General features: G+C 40.9%; 1 protein-coding gene across 3 annotated transcripts in view; it reads right to left on the reverse strand.

Moving 5' to 3' along the window:
• Window positions 1-16,158, reverse strand: part of LOC118906093 (interleukin 18 receptor accessory protein) — a 32,393-nt gene that overhangs the window by 15,518 nt on the left and 717 nt on the right. For all 3 annotated transcript variants that reach the window (XM_036873372.1, XM_036873371.1, XM_036873370.1), the window contains exons 2-5: window positions 9,268-9,437; window positions 8,480-8,801; window positions 8,200-8,383; window positions 791-941 (exon numbers count right to left, since the gene is read on the reverse strand). In XM_036873372.1, coding sequence (XP_036729267.1) covers window positions 791-941; window positions 8,200-8,383; window positions 8,480-8,801; window positions 9,268-9,337 — 727 coding nt within the window. In that variant the 5' untranslated portion in view covers window positions 9,338-9,437. The remainder of the gene's footprint in view (window positions 1-790; window positions 942-8,199; window positions 8,384-8,479; window positions 8,802-9,267; window positions 9,438-16,158) is intronic.

The following is a 16,158-nucleotide window of genomic DNA, read 5'->3' on the forward strand; positions in this document are numbered from 1 at the left end:
ATTCAACTTCATTAGTAGTCAGGGAAACATAAATTAGTATGAAAAAAAGAGAGTCCACTTGACACCACAGTCTGAAACCACCAAATATTACTTGGGAATAATGGGAATCTGCTCATTGCTGATGTGGGTACAAATTAGCAAAACAATGTCTATGAACAATACCATGTATTTATAACACAAAACACATTTTATAACATAAAACAATATTCTGTTTTATTAATGGATACATACATATGTAGAAAAAGCATAAAACATAAATGGAAAGGATTATCTGCTAAGAGTGGGCTACATCTGCAAAGAGAGGAAGTGGGAAGGCCTCAAGTTGTATCTGTATTGTTTTGTTTCGACAAAGAAACCATGAGATGGAAAAACCATTATTAAAGCTGGTGATAGGTACATGAGTGTCACTTATTTCTGGGTGTGAAATATTTAACATTGTTTTCTAATTTATTATCTCTTATGTGTGAAATCTTTAATCTTGTTTATTTCTTTACATGAACCTTTGATATTGTTTTTTAATTTATCACAAAACAAACCAGAATCAATGCATAGAAAACCCAACTTGTGACAACTTGAATATGACCCAGAACTAGGCCTTCCTTGGAGGATGGAATCTAGGTTAATGGAAAATTGATGTTCACCAACATTCCAGGCTTTACATGACTGTAGGCTATGACTGTCTCCTTCCTCACCACAAAAAAAGGAAAAATATCACTAAGCCAAAGAAGATAACTTTAACTGGGTAATTGGGCTTGAAATCTCAAATATTGAAACCAAAAACCTCACTTACCAATGGTTTTCACTTGAGCAACAGCTCTGGCTGTCCATAAGCTTGAGTTATCTGACTGAGTGTAATCACACACGTATGTGCCTTGGTGATAGTCATAAACTTCATCCACTTCAATTGGGTTGCTCCTTTTTTCAGAGAGTAGTTTTCCATTCTAATCCAAGAGACAAGAAAATTAAATAATTTAACCAGAGAATTACTATTAATATTAAGCTAACCTATAGCGAAACTTCACAAATTTGAACCAAGGAAGGGGAAGGTCAGTCTGATATAAGGACATTGCAGAACATAATACCCCCAAGCTATAAAAGATTCTGCTCAAAACTATATTTGTAAGATTCTTACTTGAAACGAGAAGCATTTTCAAAGACAATTACATGTGGAGATCAAGACAGCCCAGCAAGAGCTGTTTAACCTGCTAAAGCCCAAAGCGTGATTCAGGCCCCTAGACTCTAGAAAACTCATAGTGGTCTAAGTGGTCGATACCTAAATGAATTTTTTAAAAACACGTATACTTATATATCTGGAAATTGATATAGATTTTCTGTGTATTGGGCTTACATAAAGTTTCTTCTTTAAATAAATTTCACTCGAATAAAAGAAAAAAATGTTAAATTGAAAACATTAAGCAAATAACTAAACAGATGTATCTAAATTTGACAAAGAAGGACTGGGATTCAGGAACAATTATTTAACTCCTAGTGGACTCAAAGTTGAGTGAGAACTGAAATTCAATTATGAACATTTCTCTCTCCTACTTAGAACCTCTCATGGACACTCCTTTGCCTTGAGGGTAAAGTCTAAAATTCTTCACAGCCTAATCTTGCCATTCCTTCCCCAACTCATTTCCTGCTTCTGCCCCTCTACCCACCTGTCATTCCCTACATAACCACGTTCTTTCTCAATCAACGTGTCTCCCACCACCTTTCCCCACTGGGAAGGCTGTTGCTCAGTCTTCAAATCCAACTCAAGGGGTGGCTCTCACGGAGAGAAGTTATCAAGTCTCCCCGAGCACGATCAGTGACTTCTGCCCCATCATCACGATAGCCCTTTTATAGTAATGATGCATTGGGGTGTCTCCTCCTGTGAGTTGTCGAGGGCAGCCTTTGTGCCAAGACATTTAGCTGGTCCTGGACACACTGGGAGGAATGAACACAGATCCCTTCTCTGAGCGAGCTCTCAGCCTAAGGATGCACGTCTGAGCAGTAAGCCAGCTATGGCACACACAGGTGGCTCTGCCTCATAGGAAAAGTAGGGACTCTTCCCCCAGTCTAATCCGAGACTTGAAGGATATGCAGGAATCAGTCAATACCAACAAGGACCTACTGCATAGCACAGGGACCTCTGCTGAATATTATGCGGCAACCTAAATGGGAAAAGAATTTGAAAAAGGAAAAAAAAAAAAGAAGAAAGTAATTGACATTTTAGGAACACTTGAAGCAAAGCCTGTATGTAGGAAACAAGGCCAAGGTGAAAGCGCTGACGCAAGTAGATGTGTTTGATCTTTGTATCTCCGGGATACAGCAAGCATGCCAGCAAGAATAAGGTCTTTGTAAATAAGGGGTGAATAAATGCAAGTCAGTTGGAAGAAAGGTTTGGAAGCATAAGAGTCACATTATCAGACATTTTTAGAAAAATGACTTGCAGCTCTTTTTTGACTGTGGAAACTCTTGTAAATTTAAGCAAAGACTATCATAATCACCCTTGTATCTTTAGGGTCTAGGAAGTGGTAGGGGCACAGTAGTATTTATTGAATGATGGGGTATCAGTGTATCATTAATCTTATAATCATTAATCCTCTAACCTCCGTGTAGCACCTGGCTTTCCAATTTCCTACTAAGAGTACTAGTGGTATATCTTTCACCACTGCAGTCAAAAGAAAAGAGATAAACAACAAAAGTAACAAAATATCAATAGTAAGAACTCATTACCTATGTAGACTACAAAGTTATTTCTCATGTGTATCTCGTATGAACATTCAAAGGATTCTCTGACTTGGTTTGCACAGATTCTATGTCTTCCATTTTATAGATGGGAAAACCAAGGTTCTGAAGTTTGTGTTTTGTTCTATACCATATAGCTCATGAGAGGCCTGAGAATCTATCTACGTTTTTCTGATTCTGAGTTTCATGTTCTGTTTGAGGAATTTCCCTTCCCCTTTGCCTGATGACTCGTAGAAGCAGAAATTCCCCTCCCCCAAGTCTCTGGTGTGGTTCCTGTGGCCCAAGAAAGAATTTCCAGTAGGTTGGCAGGGAGCTGAGAAGAGGGTCAGAACTGGTCAGAGCTGGGCAGTTGCAGGTAGGAAGTAAAACAAGGCCAAGAGGTGGGACTGACAAGGTTAAACATCTATCAAGAACATTTTAAAAGGAAGCTTCAGGGCACGGGGTAAAATTCAGAGATGAAACTTCTAGAGGACATGGTAATAACATACAAAGAACAGAAATTGGAGTGGAGGTGTGTTGTAAATCACATGAGAAATTAACGCAGAGGAGGGGATGCAGAGTTGGAACCAGACTGCAGCTGGGCCATAGGGAGGGTGCGTAATTGCAAAGTGGGCCTGACTTTTTTTAATAAAAAGGTAAATATGGCTTAGTGTGTCTCACCAAGACTTTATGGGATGGAACTCAAACAAAACATCAAAGAGATAAGGGGCAAGAAATTTGTGTCAAGAATGATGGGGGGTTTCCCTGGTGGTGCAGTGCTTGAGAATCTGCCTGCCAATGCAGGGGACACGGGTTCGAGCCCTGGTCTGGGAAGATCCCCAGACCAGGGCTCGAACCCGTGTCCCCTGCATTGGGTCCGTGAGCCACAACTACTGAGCCTGCGCGTCTGGAGCCTGTGCTCCGCAACAAGAGAGGCCGCGACAGTGAGAGGCCCGCGCACCGCGATGAAGAGTGGCCCCCGCTTGCCGCAACTGGAGAAAGCCCTCGTACAGAAACGAAGACCCAACACAGCCATAAATTAAAAAAAAAAAAAAAAGAATGATGGGAAGCTGATCTAATAACATAATCACAAATGATCCTAGTAGGAAAGAGAAGTGCCAGTGAGGCCACACAGGAAATTCTTTGTTTTGCTCGGATGTGAAACAGTCAAGAACAAATTACAGAAGGAGGAGCATCAATCAGTAAGTCCCAGAGAGAACTGACACATGTGACAACCTGCGGATTGTAGCATTGTACACACCGTAGGAAGTTGCCCAGGATTCTGAAATTTCACAGCGAGAACAATCGAATGGGCCAATGTATGGACCTTGGAAACAGCTTCCAGAAAATCGAATCTAAATGACCTTTATCTCTTCCCTACCAGGAACTGCATCAACCTTTGGTCTGGCAAGTCTCACCATACTCACCAGCTCTCCATGTCCCTGGGCTCGCAGGATGCCACGAGGTGCCGGGGACAAGGAAAACAAGGCCAAAGGAAATGAGAAGAAGTGGCAGGTCTATGTGCGAAAATTCCATGGAACTCAGGGTTCAGAGATGACCCAGCAGCCACGTCAGCATTGTGGCGTGTGAATGAGGTTGACTTAAACCACCAGTGGAAAAGTCATTCAGGCACAGTCTTACTGCCAGGACGTCACAGCCATGTCACATGCACCCATGTCTCGGTGCCCCAGGCCCTTGCAGAAGAGCCTCTCCCACTGCCCTGTGTTATAATTCTGCCTGGTGTCAAAGATTCGTTTAGCTAAAGAACCGAAAACGCCCTCCCATTAATGTAATATCATCTAAGACGAAGTCTGCTTATGCCAAAGCTATTTTTCATTATATTTTTATTTTAATTAATTAATTAATTAATTAATTTATTTTTGGCTGCGCTGCAGGATCTTAGTTCCCCGACCAGGGATGGAACCCGTGCCCCCTGCAGTGGAAGTGCAGAGTCCTAACCACTGGACCACCAGGGAATTCCCATTAGATTTTTATGAATTAGGAAAATATTATTAGAATGAAGAACAGATAATTCCCTTTATTCTGACTTCTTCATCGTTCAATATTTCAGTTAAGAATCTCCAAGTCTATTTCTGTTTGAATTAAAAAAAAAAAAATTCCCACAAGGACTCAGAGGCAAAGACTATACAAATCAATTTTCACTGCAAAGTAAAGGAGCTGTTACAGTGGAGGATTACTGGACTGAATGTCAATATTATGACATAGCATGAGTGTGTTTCGTGTTTGGTAATCGCAATCATTGTTGCTTTTGTTGTGGTCATCCATGTACAATGCTTGGTGTCAGTCTATTTATCTCTTGTAAAAATAAAATACAGTGTGTGTGTGTGAAAAAAAAAAAATCTCCAAGTCTAAATTTTTTGCGGTGTCTATTAAAAATATTTTGGAACCCCCCAGAGACTACAGCACATGGATTTATTTCGCTTGGTTGTTCTATACAACCGGCAGGTTCTTCCCTAGTCAGCAGTTTCATGTGCATTCAGTACCGCCGTTGTTTTCATCCTCTCAGCCAGTGTTAGTGTTGTCGGTTTTGAGATAATGTTAAGTGTGATCCACCCTCCACTTGAGTACCTGTGGTTTAGCATGAAGAAAAGGAACACTGGGTATTATTTCCTGCCTAATGTCATCACTTTTAGTGATATGCTACTTCCATGGGGTCCGTGACTTTCCAGGATACTGTCTGTGTGCGTGTGCATGTGTGTGTGTAAGCACGTGTACACACACATGCAATTCATGCATTTCATGCAATTCATGAAACATAACCTAAATAATGACCTGTCCAAATCTCCGTCAGAAGATACAATTTTAACAACAGCCATCGTTTGCCTACTTTTAAGACAGATGCCTAGTCACCATTAAACACATCCTGACATTTGCAGTCAAGGCCGCAGAGAAGAGAAATAAAGCTTCCTTTTGTGAATGTCATACAACATTAGGGTTTAGTTCATAAGAGCAGTATATGCAGAAATCTGGCAACTACCGTGTGGCTTGTGCTTACCAGAAAGTGAAAATAGCTTTCATTTCAGGGATACAATCATTGAAAATTCAAATGCATTTTCATTTTAAGTAACGGGGCAAGCCTGGTTTGGGAACAGCCTACCTTGACGTAGTAAGACATCTGTCATCCCAGATTACAAGTATTTTTGAACCATGGGAAGTTTTGTTCTTAAGAGTGAACTGAAAATAATGAACAGAACCATCGGCTATTCTTACCAACCTCATTTTAGAGGTTATGAAATTAACGTGTTTCTTTTTTTTTTAATTGAAGTATGTTGACTTACTATGTTGTGTTAGTTTCTACTATACAGCACAATGATTCACTTTACATATATATATGTTCTTTTTCATATTCTTTTCCATCATAGTTTATTACAGGATATTGAATATAGTTCCCTATGCTATACAGTAGGATCTTGTCGTCTATCTATTTTATATATAGTAGTGTGTATCTGCTAATCCCAAACTCCTAATTTATCCCTCCCCTCTTTTCCCCTTTGGTAGTCATAAGTTTGTTTTCTATGTCTGCGAGTCTGTTTCTTTTTTGTAAATAAGTTCATTTTTGTCATATTTTAGCTTCCACATATAAGTGATACCATATGGTATTTGTCTTTGTCTGACTTACTTTACTTAGTATGATAACCTCTAGGTCCATCCATGTTGCTGCAAATGACAATATTTCATTCTTTTTATGGCTCGGTAATATTCCATTGTGTATATATATACCACACTTTCTTTATCCATTCATCTGTTGATGGACGTTAAGGTTGCTCCCATATCTTGGCTATTGTAAATAGTGCTGCAATGAACATTGGGGTGCATGTATCTTTTCAAATTAGAGGTTTTTCCGACTTTCCCAAGAGTGGGAATGCTGGATCATATGGCAACTCTATTTTTAGTTTTTTAAGGAACCTCTATACTGTTCTCCATAGTGGCTGCACCAATTTACATTCCCATTCACAGTGTGGAGGGTTCCCTTTTCTCCACACCCTCTCTAGCATTTGTTATTTGTAGACGTTTTTATGATGGCCATTCTGACCAGTGTGAGGCGGTACCTCATTGTAGTTTTGATTGCACTTCTCTAATAATTAGTAAGGTGCTTCTTAAATTAGGATTTTATTGAGGGCAGCACAATTTCAGTGTCATTTTAAAATATAAAATTGAGACCTTAAGCACACACTCACCCTCCCTGTACGCTTCTTTCTACAAGGGACATAATAACACCAGTTGTCACTGAATCTCAAGAGAATCAAGTGAGGAAATATTGTCTCACCCATTGGTAATTTTACCTCCAGGAGACTCTGATTGCTAAGTTTTGAGGTACAAAAAGCCAACAGATAAACATGGGCCACTTTCTGGACTTTGATCAGGGGCAATTTAAAATGATATTTTTATATTAACAGATATCTTTGGAAGTCAAATTTAAAGTTTTGCATGATTTCTTAAAACAAAGTATTGAACTTCAAACAATTATCATAGGGACTTCCCTGGTGGCGCAGTGGTTAAGACTCCATCCTCCTAATACAGGGGGCCTGGGTTCGATCCCTGGTCCAGGAACTAGATCCTACATGCATGTCGCAACTAAGAGTTCACGTGCCACAACTAAGGAGGGGGTGAGCCACAACTGAGGAGCCTGTGAGCCGCAACTAAGGAGCCTGCCTGCCACAACTAAGACCTGACACTACCAAATAAATAAATAAATATTTAAAAAGCCAATTATTCCAAATGTAGGAGGCGATTTAAATTCTATTCCCAGATTCCATCACCCTGGGTCAACTGACATTCCCAGACTTTGGAAGAGATGCTTACGCGGCATTTATATATCTGTTAGGACTTAGAAAAACTATAAAATACAATGGAAATGTGAAATGTTTTTGTTATGAAGTTTACTCACATGTGGTTCATAACTCAGAATCATTCTGAAACTTGTCTTTTCCTGATTCCTGTTCCCTTTTTCTCTTAGCACTGCCCTCCCTCCCCACTGACTCACCTGTGCAAGACACATGTCACCCAGGCCACCAGGTGCTTGCCTTAACTGTCTTTCCAGAGGTGTCCTCTTTGGAAAGTACTCCAGTCTCCTACTTCTTTCAGAAACCCTTCAAGACATGCTTGTTGGGTGTTCCTTTCACCCTAGCAATGCCCTTTGCTTTCCAAAGGCAGTAAAATTGAACAAATCTGGTCTTCTGCATGAGTGGGTGTTCATAAGTTTATGTCTTAACCTCACATGTAATGTACTTGAATTTTAGAAATTTTTCTGGCACTGATCAAAAGGATGGTTCTAATAACTGGAACATCAGACTCTGTGGCTACCTAGGGGAAAGCTGCTTTAGAAAGTCAGGTCTTCTCTGCAGGCGTGAGGCCAGTCTTTGGGAAACTCTAGAGCTCAGATTCAGACTCACATTTCTATAAATTACATAAGGAGATGTTACCATAAAAACTAAACTCTGGCATCAGTTTCAGTGAAGTCATTCTTACCTGGTACCAGGTCACCTCTGGACTTTGTGTATCACTTTGGGGGCTGAGACTGGGGCAATAAATGGAACCCATGCTACCAAGAAGAAGGAGTTGTTCATGTGATATGGAGCTCCCACAGGACATATTTGTCTTGGGTTTAACTTCTAAGATCATCTTGACACAACAGGCCTCATCCTGGGGGCTCCTAGGAAAGTTAAGAAGGTCCTGTGAACACAGATGTTATATCCAGATAGTAAAGGATTTGGTAATGTTTTCAGATAAAAATGTACTTGGGACTTACCTAATCCTAGGTCTACAAATATATGACCCAGCATTATTCATCTCTGTGGTCAAAAAATGAAGGGTGCTCTTGTCCTGGATGATGTGAGGATAGTTTCGAGTAATTTCTACTAGCGGATCTCCGTTTTGAGGTTGTAGGTACCATTGGACATCAGATAGGTTCCTACTACCACTGCAGGGTAGGTGTTCAGAGCTTTGGGTTGGTGAGAGTTGACTTCTGTGGTAGAAATGGGATTTCTGTGGCTCTGGAAAATCACAAAATAAGACAAACTCCTCCCCACACCTTGCAGAGTATGTCTTAAGAAGTTTTCCAGTGGAGCAATCTGAAAACCACAATAAACAAAGGAACACAGAAACACATTAGATGAATTCTAACATATTTACAAAGAGTACTTGGTTTCACAAGGGATTAAGCTCCCTTGGGTGTCTTTCTCCTTCACGGTTCCCATTCTGTGGGGAAAAGAAGTTCATGTTCTAATTCCCTCCCACTGGTCTTCAGCATCACAAGTAGCAACGGAGGTTTCCTGTTAAACATGCCAACCCACCTTTAATTCCTCTTCAGCTGCTTCCACTGAACACCCAGATATAGTAACTGAGTTCCACATTGTTGCGTGGTATCAACTGAAAGCTGTCCACCCCAATAATTTCTCCTCCTACCCCCATCTTAAAAGTAGAAAGACAATGTTCTATATTATTATGCCATGCTGCCGATGTATCACAGAATACCTGTCACTTTAAACTTGGACCATAAAACTCACAAGGTTAGCCTGAAAAGTGAAAAACCCCTACCTGAAGTATTAAATCCTTTAATTTTCCCTCCTGCGATAAGCCAAAGAAATATCCAGCTCAAATAAAGCATTGTTCTCTCTGGGTCTTGTCATTGCTTCAGGACATTTGTTCTGTTGCCAGAGTGGAGGACATTGTAATTCTGGGCTCCACCCTGAGGATCATCTTCATTTCTGTAATCAAGAAATGGGAAATGAAGAAATCGGAACCAGTGATCAAAACGCAAGTCACACAGGAAGCTTTGAAAGGGCAGGTCCTACCCAAAAACCTTCACATGCCCACACTTGAGTCGTATTTTCAACAGCGTGTGGCAGGTCCTGCATATGTCACTTCTTACACAACTAAAGGAGGAAGGACATCTCAGACTCACGGTACTGCTTGCACCTACACTCCATACGGTGTGATCTTTTGATGCCATTTCTTCATAGAATCCTTTTTTTCTTTTCCCAAGGTTCTGACCTAGTACGTATATTTTCATGGGTAATTTGCAAAGAGTTAAGTGAAAGTTTTCCTGAAAAGATCATCCAAGTTGAATGAAAATGTCAGGTTCTCCCCAGTTAGGGAAACTAGTGCGGTAGCTCATGTGTAAACTTGAGAATGTCTGCACGTTGCTAATTTGTAGTAACTGTTAGAGAATAGAGGATGCTTGACTCTTTGTGCCCCAAACAAGACAGGAAAAGTTGTCACTGGATGGCGTTTCTACCAATTCTCTGAAGTATAAAAGGGAAGAAAGGTCACCCTGGGCTGTGTTCATGGTGGTTCTGTCCCTCTTGTTGACAGGATGGCTGTTGGAACTTTCAAACTATTTACAATAGAGGAGAGATAAGGTTGCTGGGTGGGTGTCCTAGTCCATTCAGGTTGCCATAACAGAAAACCAAAGACTGGATGGTTTATATCCAACAGAAATGTATTTCTCAAAGTTCTGGGGTCTAGGAAGCCCAAGATAAAGGCACCAGCATGGTTGCCTTCTGGTGAGGGCTCTTTTCCTGGTTCATAATTGGCACCTTCTCACTGTGTCCTCACCTGGGGGAATGGGCTACCCATCTCACTGGGGTCTGTTTTATAAGGCCCTAAATCCCATTCGTGAGGGCTCTTCCCTCAAGACCTAAGCAGCCCCTAAATGTCCCACCTCTCAATGCCATTCTCTTTGGGGTTAGATTCTCAGCATATAAATCTGGGGAGAGAGTCCTTTGGTAAAATATGACATCACCAGACTGACTTACACTTTGTCGTGCAATTTGACGTGCATGACAGTTTAACTTTTTACTCAATGCTGTATGGAAAAACGTGATCATTAGTGGGCCAAAGGAAAAAAAAAAAAGGTCTAGAGCTGGGTGTGGACGCTACAAACCGTATTGGTTTTTACCAGAAGCTTTAAACACAGCTAGACTATTCTGACTGCGTTTAAAAATTTTAAACTATAACTTCTAAACTCAGAATCTTGAATTGCAAAGATAGGAAGGCTATTTCTGCAGTTTACCAGTGTCTTGGAATATTTTCTTTTGTTAATGAAAAGACAACTTATAAACATGTTTTAAAATACAAATTTATTGCTGTTGGTTACAGTACTACAGCAATTTAATATAATATGAGGTCTGTAATTACCATGATTTGTTGTTAACATAGGTAAGTTTTGTCACAAACTATGAATGTCCAAAATATTTTATTCCACTCAAATGTCATTGTAAATAGCTGGAGGGGAAGCAGCTGTGGGGTAAAGTTTAGCAATCTGAACTATTTCAAATGGAATTAAATAAAATTTCTGGATGGTAAAAAAAAAAAATCTGGGGAAAACACAAACATTCAAGCCATAGCAGTGGGTGATATTTAATTATTACGTAATTTTGTTTTGAGCAGAAAATACAAATAATTTCACTATAGAACAGCTTTATCTGTGCCTCTTAGAGTTCTGAACTATTATCACTATCATAAAAATAGCCTGGGCATTATTCTTGGGGTTGTAGAAATAAAGTAATTTAACCCCTGAACTTTAAACAAATTTCTCCTAAAACACCCCCATACTGTCTTAAGCCCTTTAAGTGGGATGGGTGGGCAGGGAACAAAATAAATGGTATAGTCTCTGTCCTCAAGGGTCTGACACAGTGTGGAGAACAATGTTAAAGAAAAAACTATTCTAACATCTGTTAAAACAGTAAGAAATATTTTGTTCAAGACTATTGCAACAGGGGAGAAAGATCAAGCTCAACTCAGAATACAACAAGGACAGGTGAGGATTTAAAGCTAGGGAGGAGGGGGAGGGATCAGGGGGTGGAAATTTACTAAGAGAAGCCATCAAAGGGGAGGGGAATTCTTACCAAAATGACCAACAAGATTCTTGCTAAAGGTGGATTAAGGGCTTAGATATCAAACCTGGGAGATGAGGAACTTAATCAGATATCAAGGATGAGAGGATGACTTAACAGAATTCTTTGCTAAGACTGAGCTGGGCAGGCTGATGGCAGGATGGGGACCAAGGTTGAGGCCCATTTGAGGGGAGGTCTCAAGGAGCCTGAGTAAAATTTGGTGAAGTAAAAAGTCTTCGCCAATAGAAACATGCAAATAAACAGTGACAGGTAAATACGACAAAGAAACAAATGCAGTGATAACAGAAAAGAAAAAATTAAAGAGGGAAAGTAAGGAAAAAAGAGAAAGAGAGGGAGGGAGGGAGGGAGAAGGAAAGGAATGGGAAGAAGGAAAGAAAGAAAGAAAGAAGGAAGGAAAGAAAGAAAGAAAGAAAGAAAGAAAGAAAGAAAGAAAGAAAGAAAGAGAAAGAAAGAAAGAAAGAAAGAAAGAAAGAAAGAAAGAAAGAAAGAAAGAAAGAAAGAAAGAAAGAAATTTTACTAAGTATCATATGGTCCCTCTGAACGTTCTCCTTAAAAGTCTTCTTCCCAGAACATCTCTGTTTCTTGGGCAGTTGACAAAAATCAATCTCTCTCTCTCTATCTCTCCCTCTCTCTCTCTCTCAACCTCTGTGTCTGTCTCTCTGTCTCTGTCTCTGTCTGCCTGTCTCTCTCTCGCTCTCAACGCCCACAAACACACATCTAACCATCATGCACATTCCTCTCTTCACTGCCCCCTGTGCTCACTGGCCATTCCTGCAACCACTCCTTCCGCCCAGACTTTCCCAGGACCATTCTCTTCAGGAACTTCCATCTTTTATCACAAATAAATACTTTACTTTCCTCAACTTATAAAATTCTTCATTTCCAAACATTTTTACACACACACACACACACACACACACACACACACAGCACCCCATGTCTCCAACATCTTCAGATGCAGAAAGGAGTAATTTTAATATCTATAAATGATCAACAATTATGTTTCTCTAACAGAAACATTGAGCTTGAGGTGCCTTTGGGGATCCACAGGGGAGAGTTCCAGCGAGAGAAGTCAGGAGGCTGCGAGGAGAGAGCAGATAGACTTCCCGGAGGAACACCAGCCTGGAAAAGTGAGTCAGGGCCAAGGGAAAATTTAAAAGGATAAACCCAAAGGGAAGAGAAGAAACAGAACAGAGAGACCACCCTGACACTAAGCAGAGAAGTCGGGCACAAGAAGGACTTAGTTTCCACCAGGTCTGGCCACGTATAGATCAGATCAGCACGTGCAGAGGGTTTAAGGTGATGGAGACGAGGGATTCGGGAAGGAAGGTGGGGAGTGGGGACGAGCCATGCCCTCCCCAGGCTACACTGCACACGGAAGACAAGACGGGGAGGTGTTTCCTCCTGTGCTGACTTGATTCCACCATGAGGGGAATGAGCTGGCAGGGTAGCAGGCCAAATGCAAGTGAGAGTGAGAAGAGCGTGTGTGGACAAACTTCTCTGAGGAGGCAGGAAAAGACAAACCCCGAAAACCACAGAGACATTGTCTTGGACGGAGGCAGACAGAGTCATACACTCTGGGAGGTCTCTCCAGACCAGTGTGCCCAGGTGGGACCAGAAGTACAGGACGTTTCCACTTGGCTGCTGACCCGCTGAGAGGAGGGTGTGCTCAGCCAAGAAAGGGCTTCATGAGATGGTGGAGGACCTAGAGTGCCACGGACTGGGACCAGAGTCACTGCATCACTTATCCCCATTGGTGACAATGGGTAGCTCTTCTTTCCAAGACTGTGGTCTAGGAACAAGGACCTAGGATAAGCAACTGCCTTTCAGATGTGGTCTACCTCCCCCTACCCCCTGCTTCCCCTTCCTTTGCCCACAAAGCCCCTGAAGGGTCAATCTCCCCATCTCCGGCCACTGGAAGCATCTTCCTAAAAATCAAGCCTGAGGATGTCATTTCTGTGCTGATAACCTCACCAGCCCCACTGCCCACTAGATAAAGAGTCCATTCCAAAGCATCAGATGCAAAACCCCGTACGACTCGATATGTGTCTCTCATGATTTATCTTGTGTCTCATCCTCAGAGACACCTCCACTGACCATGTGCATAATGACATTCCTCCTCTCTATTCACCACTGCACCAGCCAGCAACCATCTCTCTTATTACTCATGTTATATTATTTTGTCTTAGCACACGCAACTGTCTGGAAAATATCTTGTTTTATAAACTTCTCCCCTAACTAGAACCAAAGCTCCATGCCAGCAGAACTGAGCCTGTCTTGCAGCCTGCACACTCTCTCAAGGGATAGGGCGTGACTCACACAGGAGTTCAGTAAGTCCTTGTTCAGAATTTATCCACACCATAGTGAAATTGTTATTTCATATACCATGTCCTCTCACTAGGTTGGGAGCTCCTTAAGAGAAGGGATCCTGTTTCAGAAATCTTATCTCCAAATCCTAGGAAAAGCTTCATGCATAAATTGTATCAATTCTGTTGTCCAAATAAATGCAAAAGAACTCAGGAGAAGTCAAAATAAATGCATATCAACCTAAGTTTAACCATTAACTTGCTGTGTGACTCTAGTTAGCCTCTCTCTGCACTTCAGGTTTTTTATCTGCAAAATAAATTATTTGGACTGTTATCAGTTGTTCCTCCACCTTAGGGCTAGGGGGTCCTAACTTCTGGGGATTAAACTGGAAAATCTGCATTTTTTTTTTTAAAGCTCCCTGACTTGAGAATCATGGGACTTTCTTATTTCTAAGATCATCTCAGCTCTAACATTCTGTGATTCCATGTTTGAATTACCAAGCCTATAGAAAATTTTTTACTGTGACACCCAGGAGTCTCCAGGCCTCAGGAATTCCTGTCCCAACCTTGAGTGGTCAGATGTTCTGTCCATGATACCCTCACCTACTGGCGTAGGACCTCAGGCTGCCTGGGGTTTTTTCTAGGCTACAGCTTTGTCTCTGGGATTGTGTTTCTCAAATTATCTCCATTACAAGAATCACCCGGAATGTTTTTTATAAATTCAGATATCTGGGCTCTCCAAGTCATATTAAATCAGATTCTCAAGGAGAAGAACATTGGACTCTACATTATAAACAAGTGTCAGAGAAATCACTGTGATTCAGGGATCATGCCTGGGAAGCCCTGCTCAGGGACAAGAATAGACCTTGGGGAGATGGGTCTGTGCTAAGTTATAGCAGCTATTACCAACACTGTTGGCAACTGAGCAACACAAGAGCAAGCCCATTCTGGAAACCCCATCGATGTGGGATAACACAACTGATATTGTTTGTCAACATCTACCTCTTTAAGGTCTTTTGATGTCTGTGTGATGCCTTTCATTCCACCATCACCAAAACACTTCCAAGAATCATAAGGAATCACACAAGGTGATTTATCGAGCAGTTTTCAAGCACTGGGCAACTTAACCAAACCAGGCTGCAGGTCTGTTCTTGGCAGTAAATCAACGGGCAGGTGGCACTGAATATAATGGTGTCCTGCTCTCTTACATACTTTCTGTCGCACTCGGGAAGATGGTTGTTGTTCTTATTGTTTCACTGATGGACCACCAAGGCTCACATTGCTTGAAGAGTGGTCCCCACTATTAATGATAATTGCACATCTTATAAGCATTAGAAGAGGAATTCATGTCCATATGAAAAGGGTCTCAGAGACTCTGATTTTCCTATCAGCATATGCCGTCACCTCACAAAAGGAGATAAGAGCTCAAAAGGGTGACTTCAAGTATCTGAAGGGTCTCTTCTCCAAAACAGCATCCATACCTGCTTTTTGAGAGTCATATTTTTTTTGTTAGAGGTTGAAGATTCCCCCAATCAGTTGGTCAAGACTACACCTTCAACTATCTTTGGTTGATGATGAACTAAAATTTTTTCTGACCAAAGCTTTTGGTGGGAGGAGAAAAAGAGGAAAGGCAGGTGGAGAAGGCAGGTGTCAACAGGGAATCTGAGGCTCAGGTAGGAGAATCCCACAGTTAAAGACAATTTCCCATAAGATCAGCAATGACTATACCCAGGGAACACATGTACATGTAAACATTTGGTCTGGTGTAACAGCAACTATTTAATTCAACTAATATTATTATGGTTCTCACATGATCCATGGTAGCTTTATATCCCATTGTCTAGGAATTACAGAAAATCAAGAGTGTAGTTCCTGCTCTCAAAGATTTTACAGTCAAGTCAAGATAAGCATTTAAATTCGGCAAAAACTTTTTTTTTTTTTTTTGGTGAAGTAAATTGTCCAAAGTCATGCATTTAAAAAATGATGACGCTGGAATACAGATATGAATAGCTTAACAAAACCCAATCTAAACTAAATTGCCAATCTTGGTCATACACATTTGTACAACAATTATTTGCCGAATTCTTGTCATGTGGCAAACTCTATGCTAGATATTATAGGTACGATCTATGCCCTCTATTTTTGTTTGCTTTTTTGTTTTTTAAATTTTTATTGGAGTATAGTTTCTTTACAATATTGTGTTAGTGTCTACTGTACAGCAAAGTGAATCAGCTATATGTATACATGTATCCCCTCTTTTTTTG

This window comes from Balaenoptera musculus, chromosome 13 (assembly GCF_009873245.2).
Source record: "Balaenoptera musculus isolate JJ_BM4_2016_0621 chromosome 13, mBalMus1.pri.v3, whole genome shotgun sequence".
In the NCBI taxonomy this organism is placed as follows: Eukaryota; Metazoa; Chordata; class Mammalia; order Artiodactyla; family Balaenopteridae; genus Balaenoptera; species Balaenoptera musculus.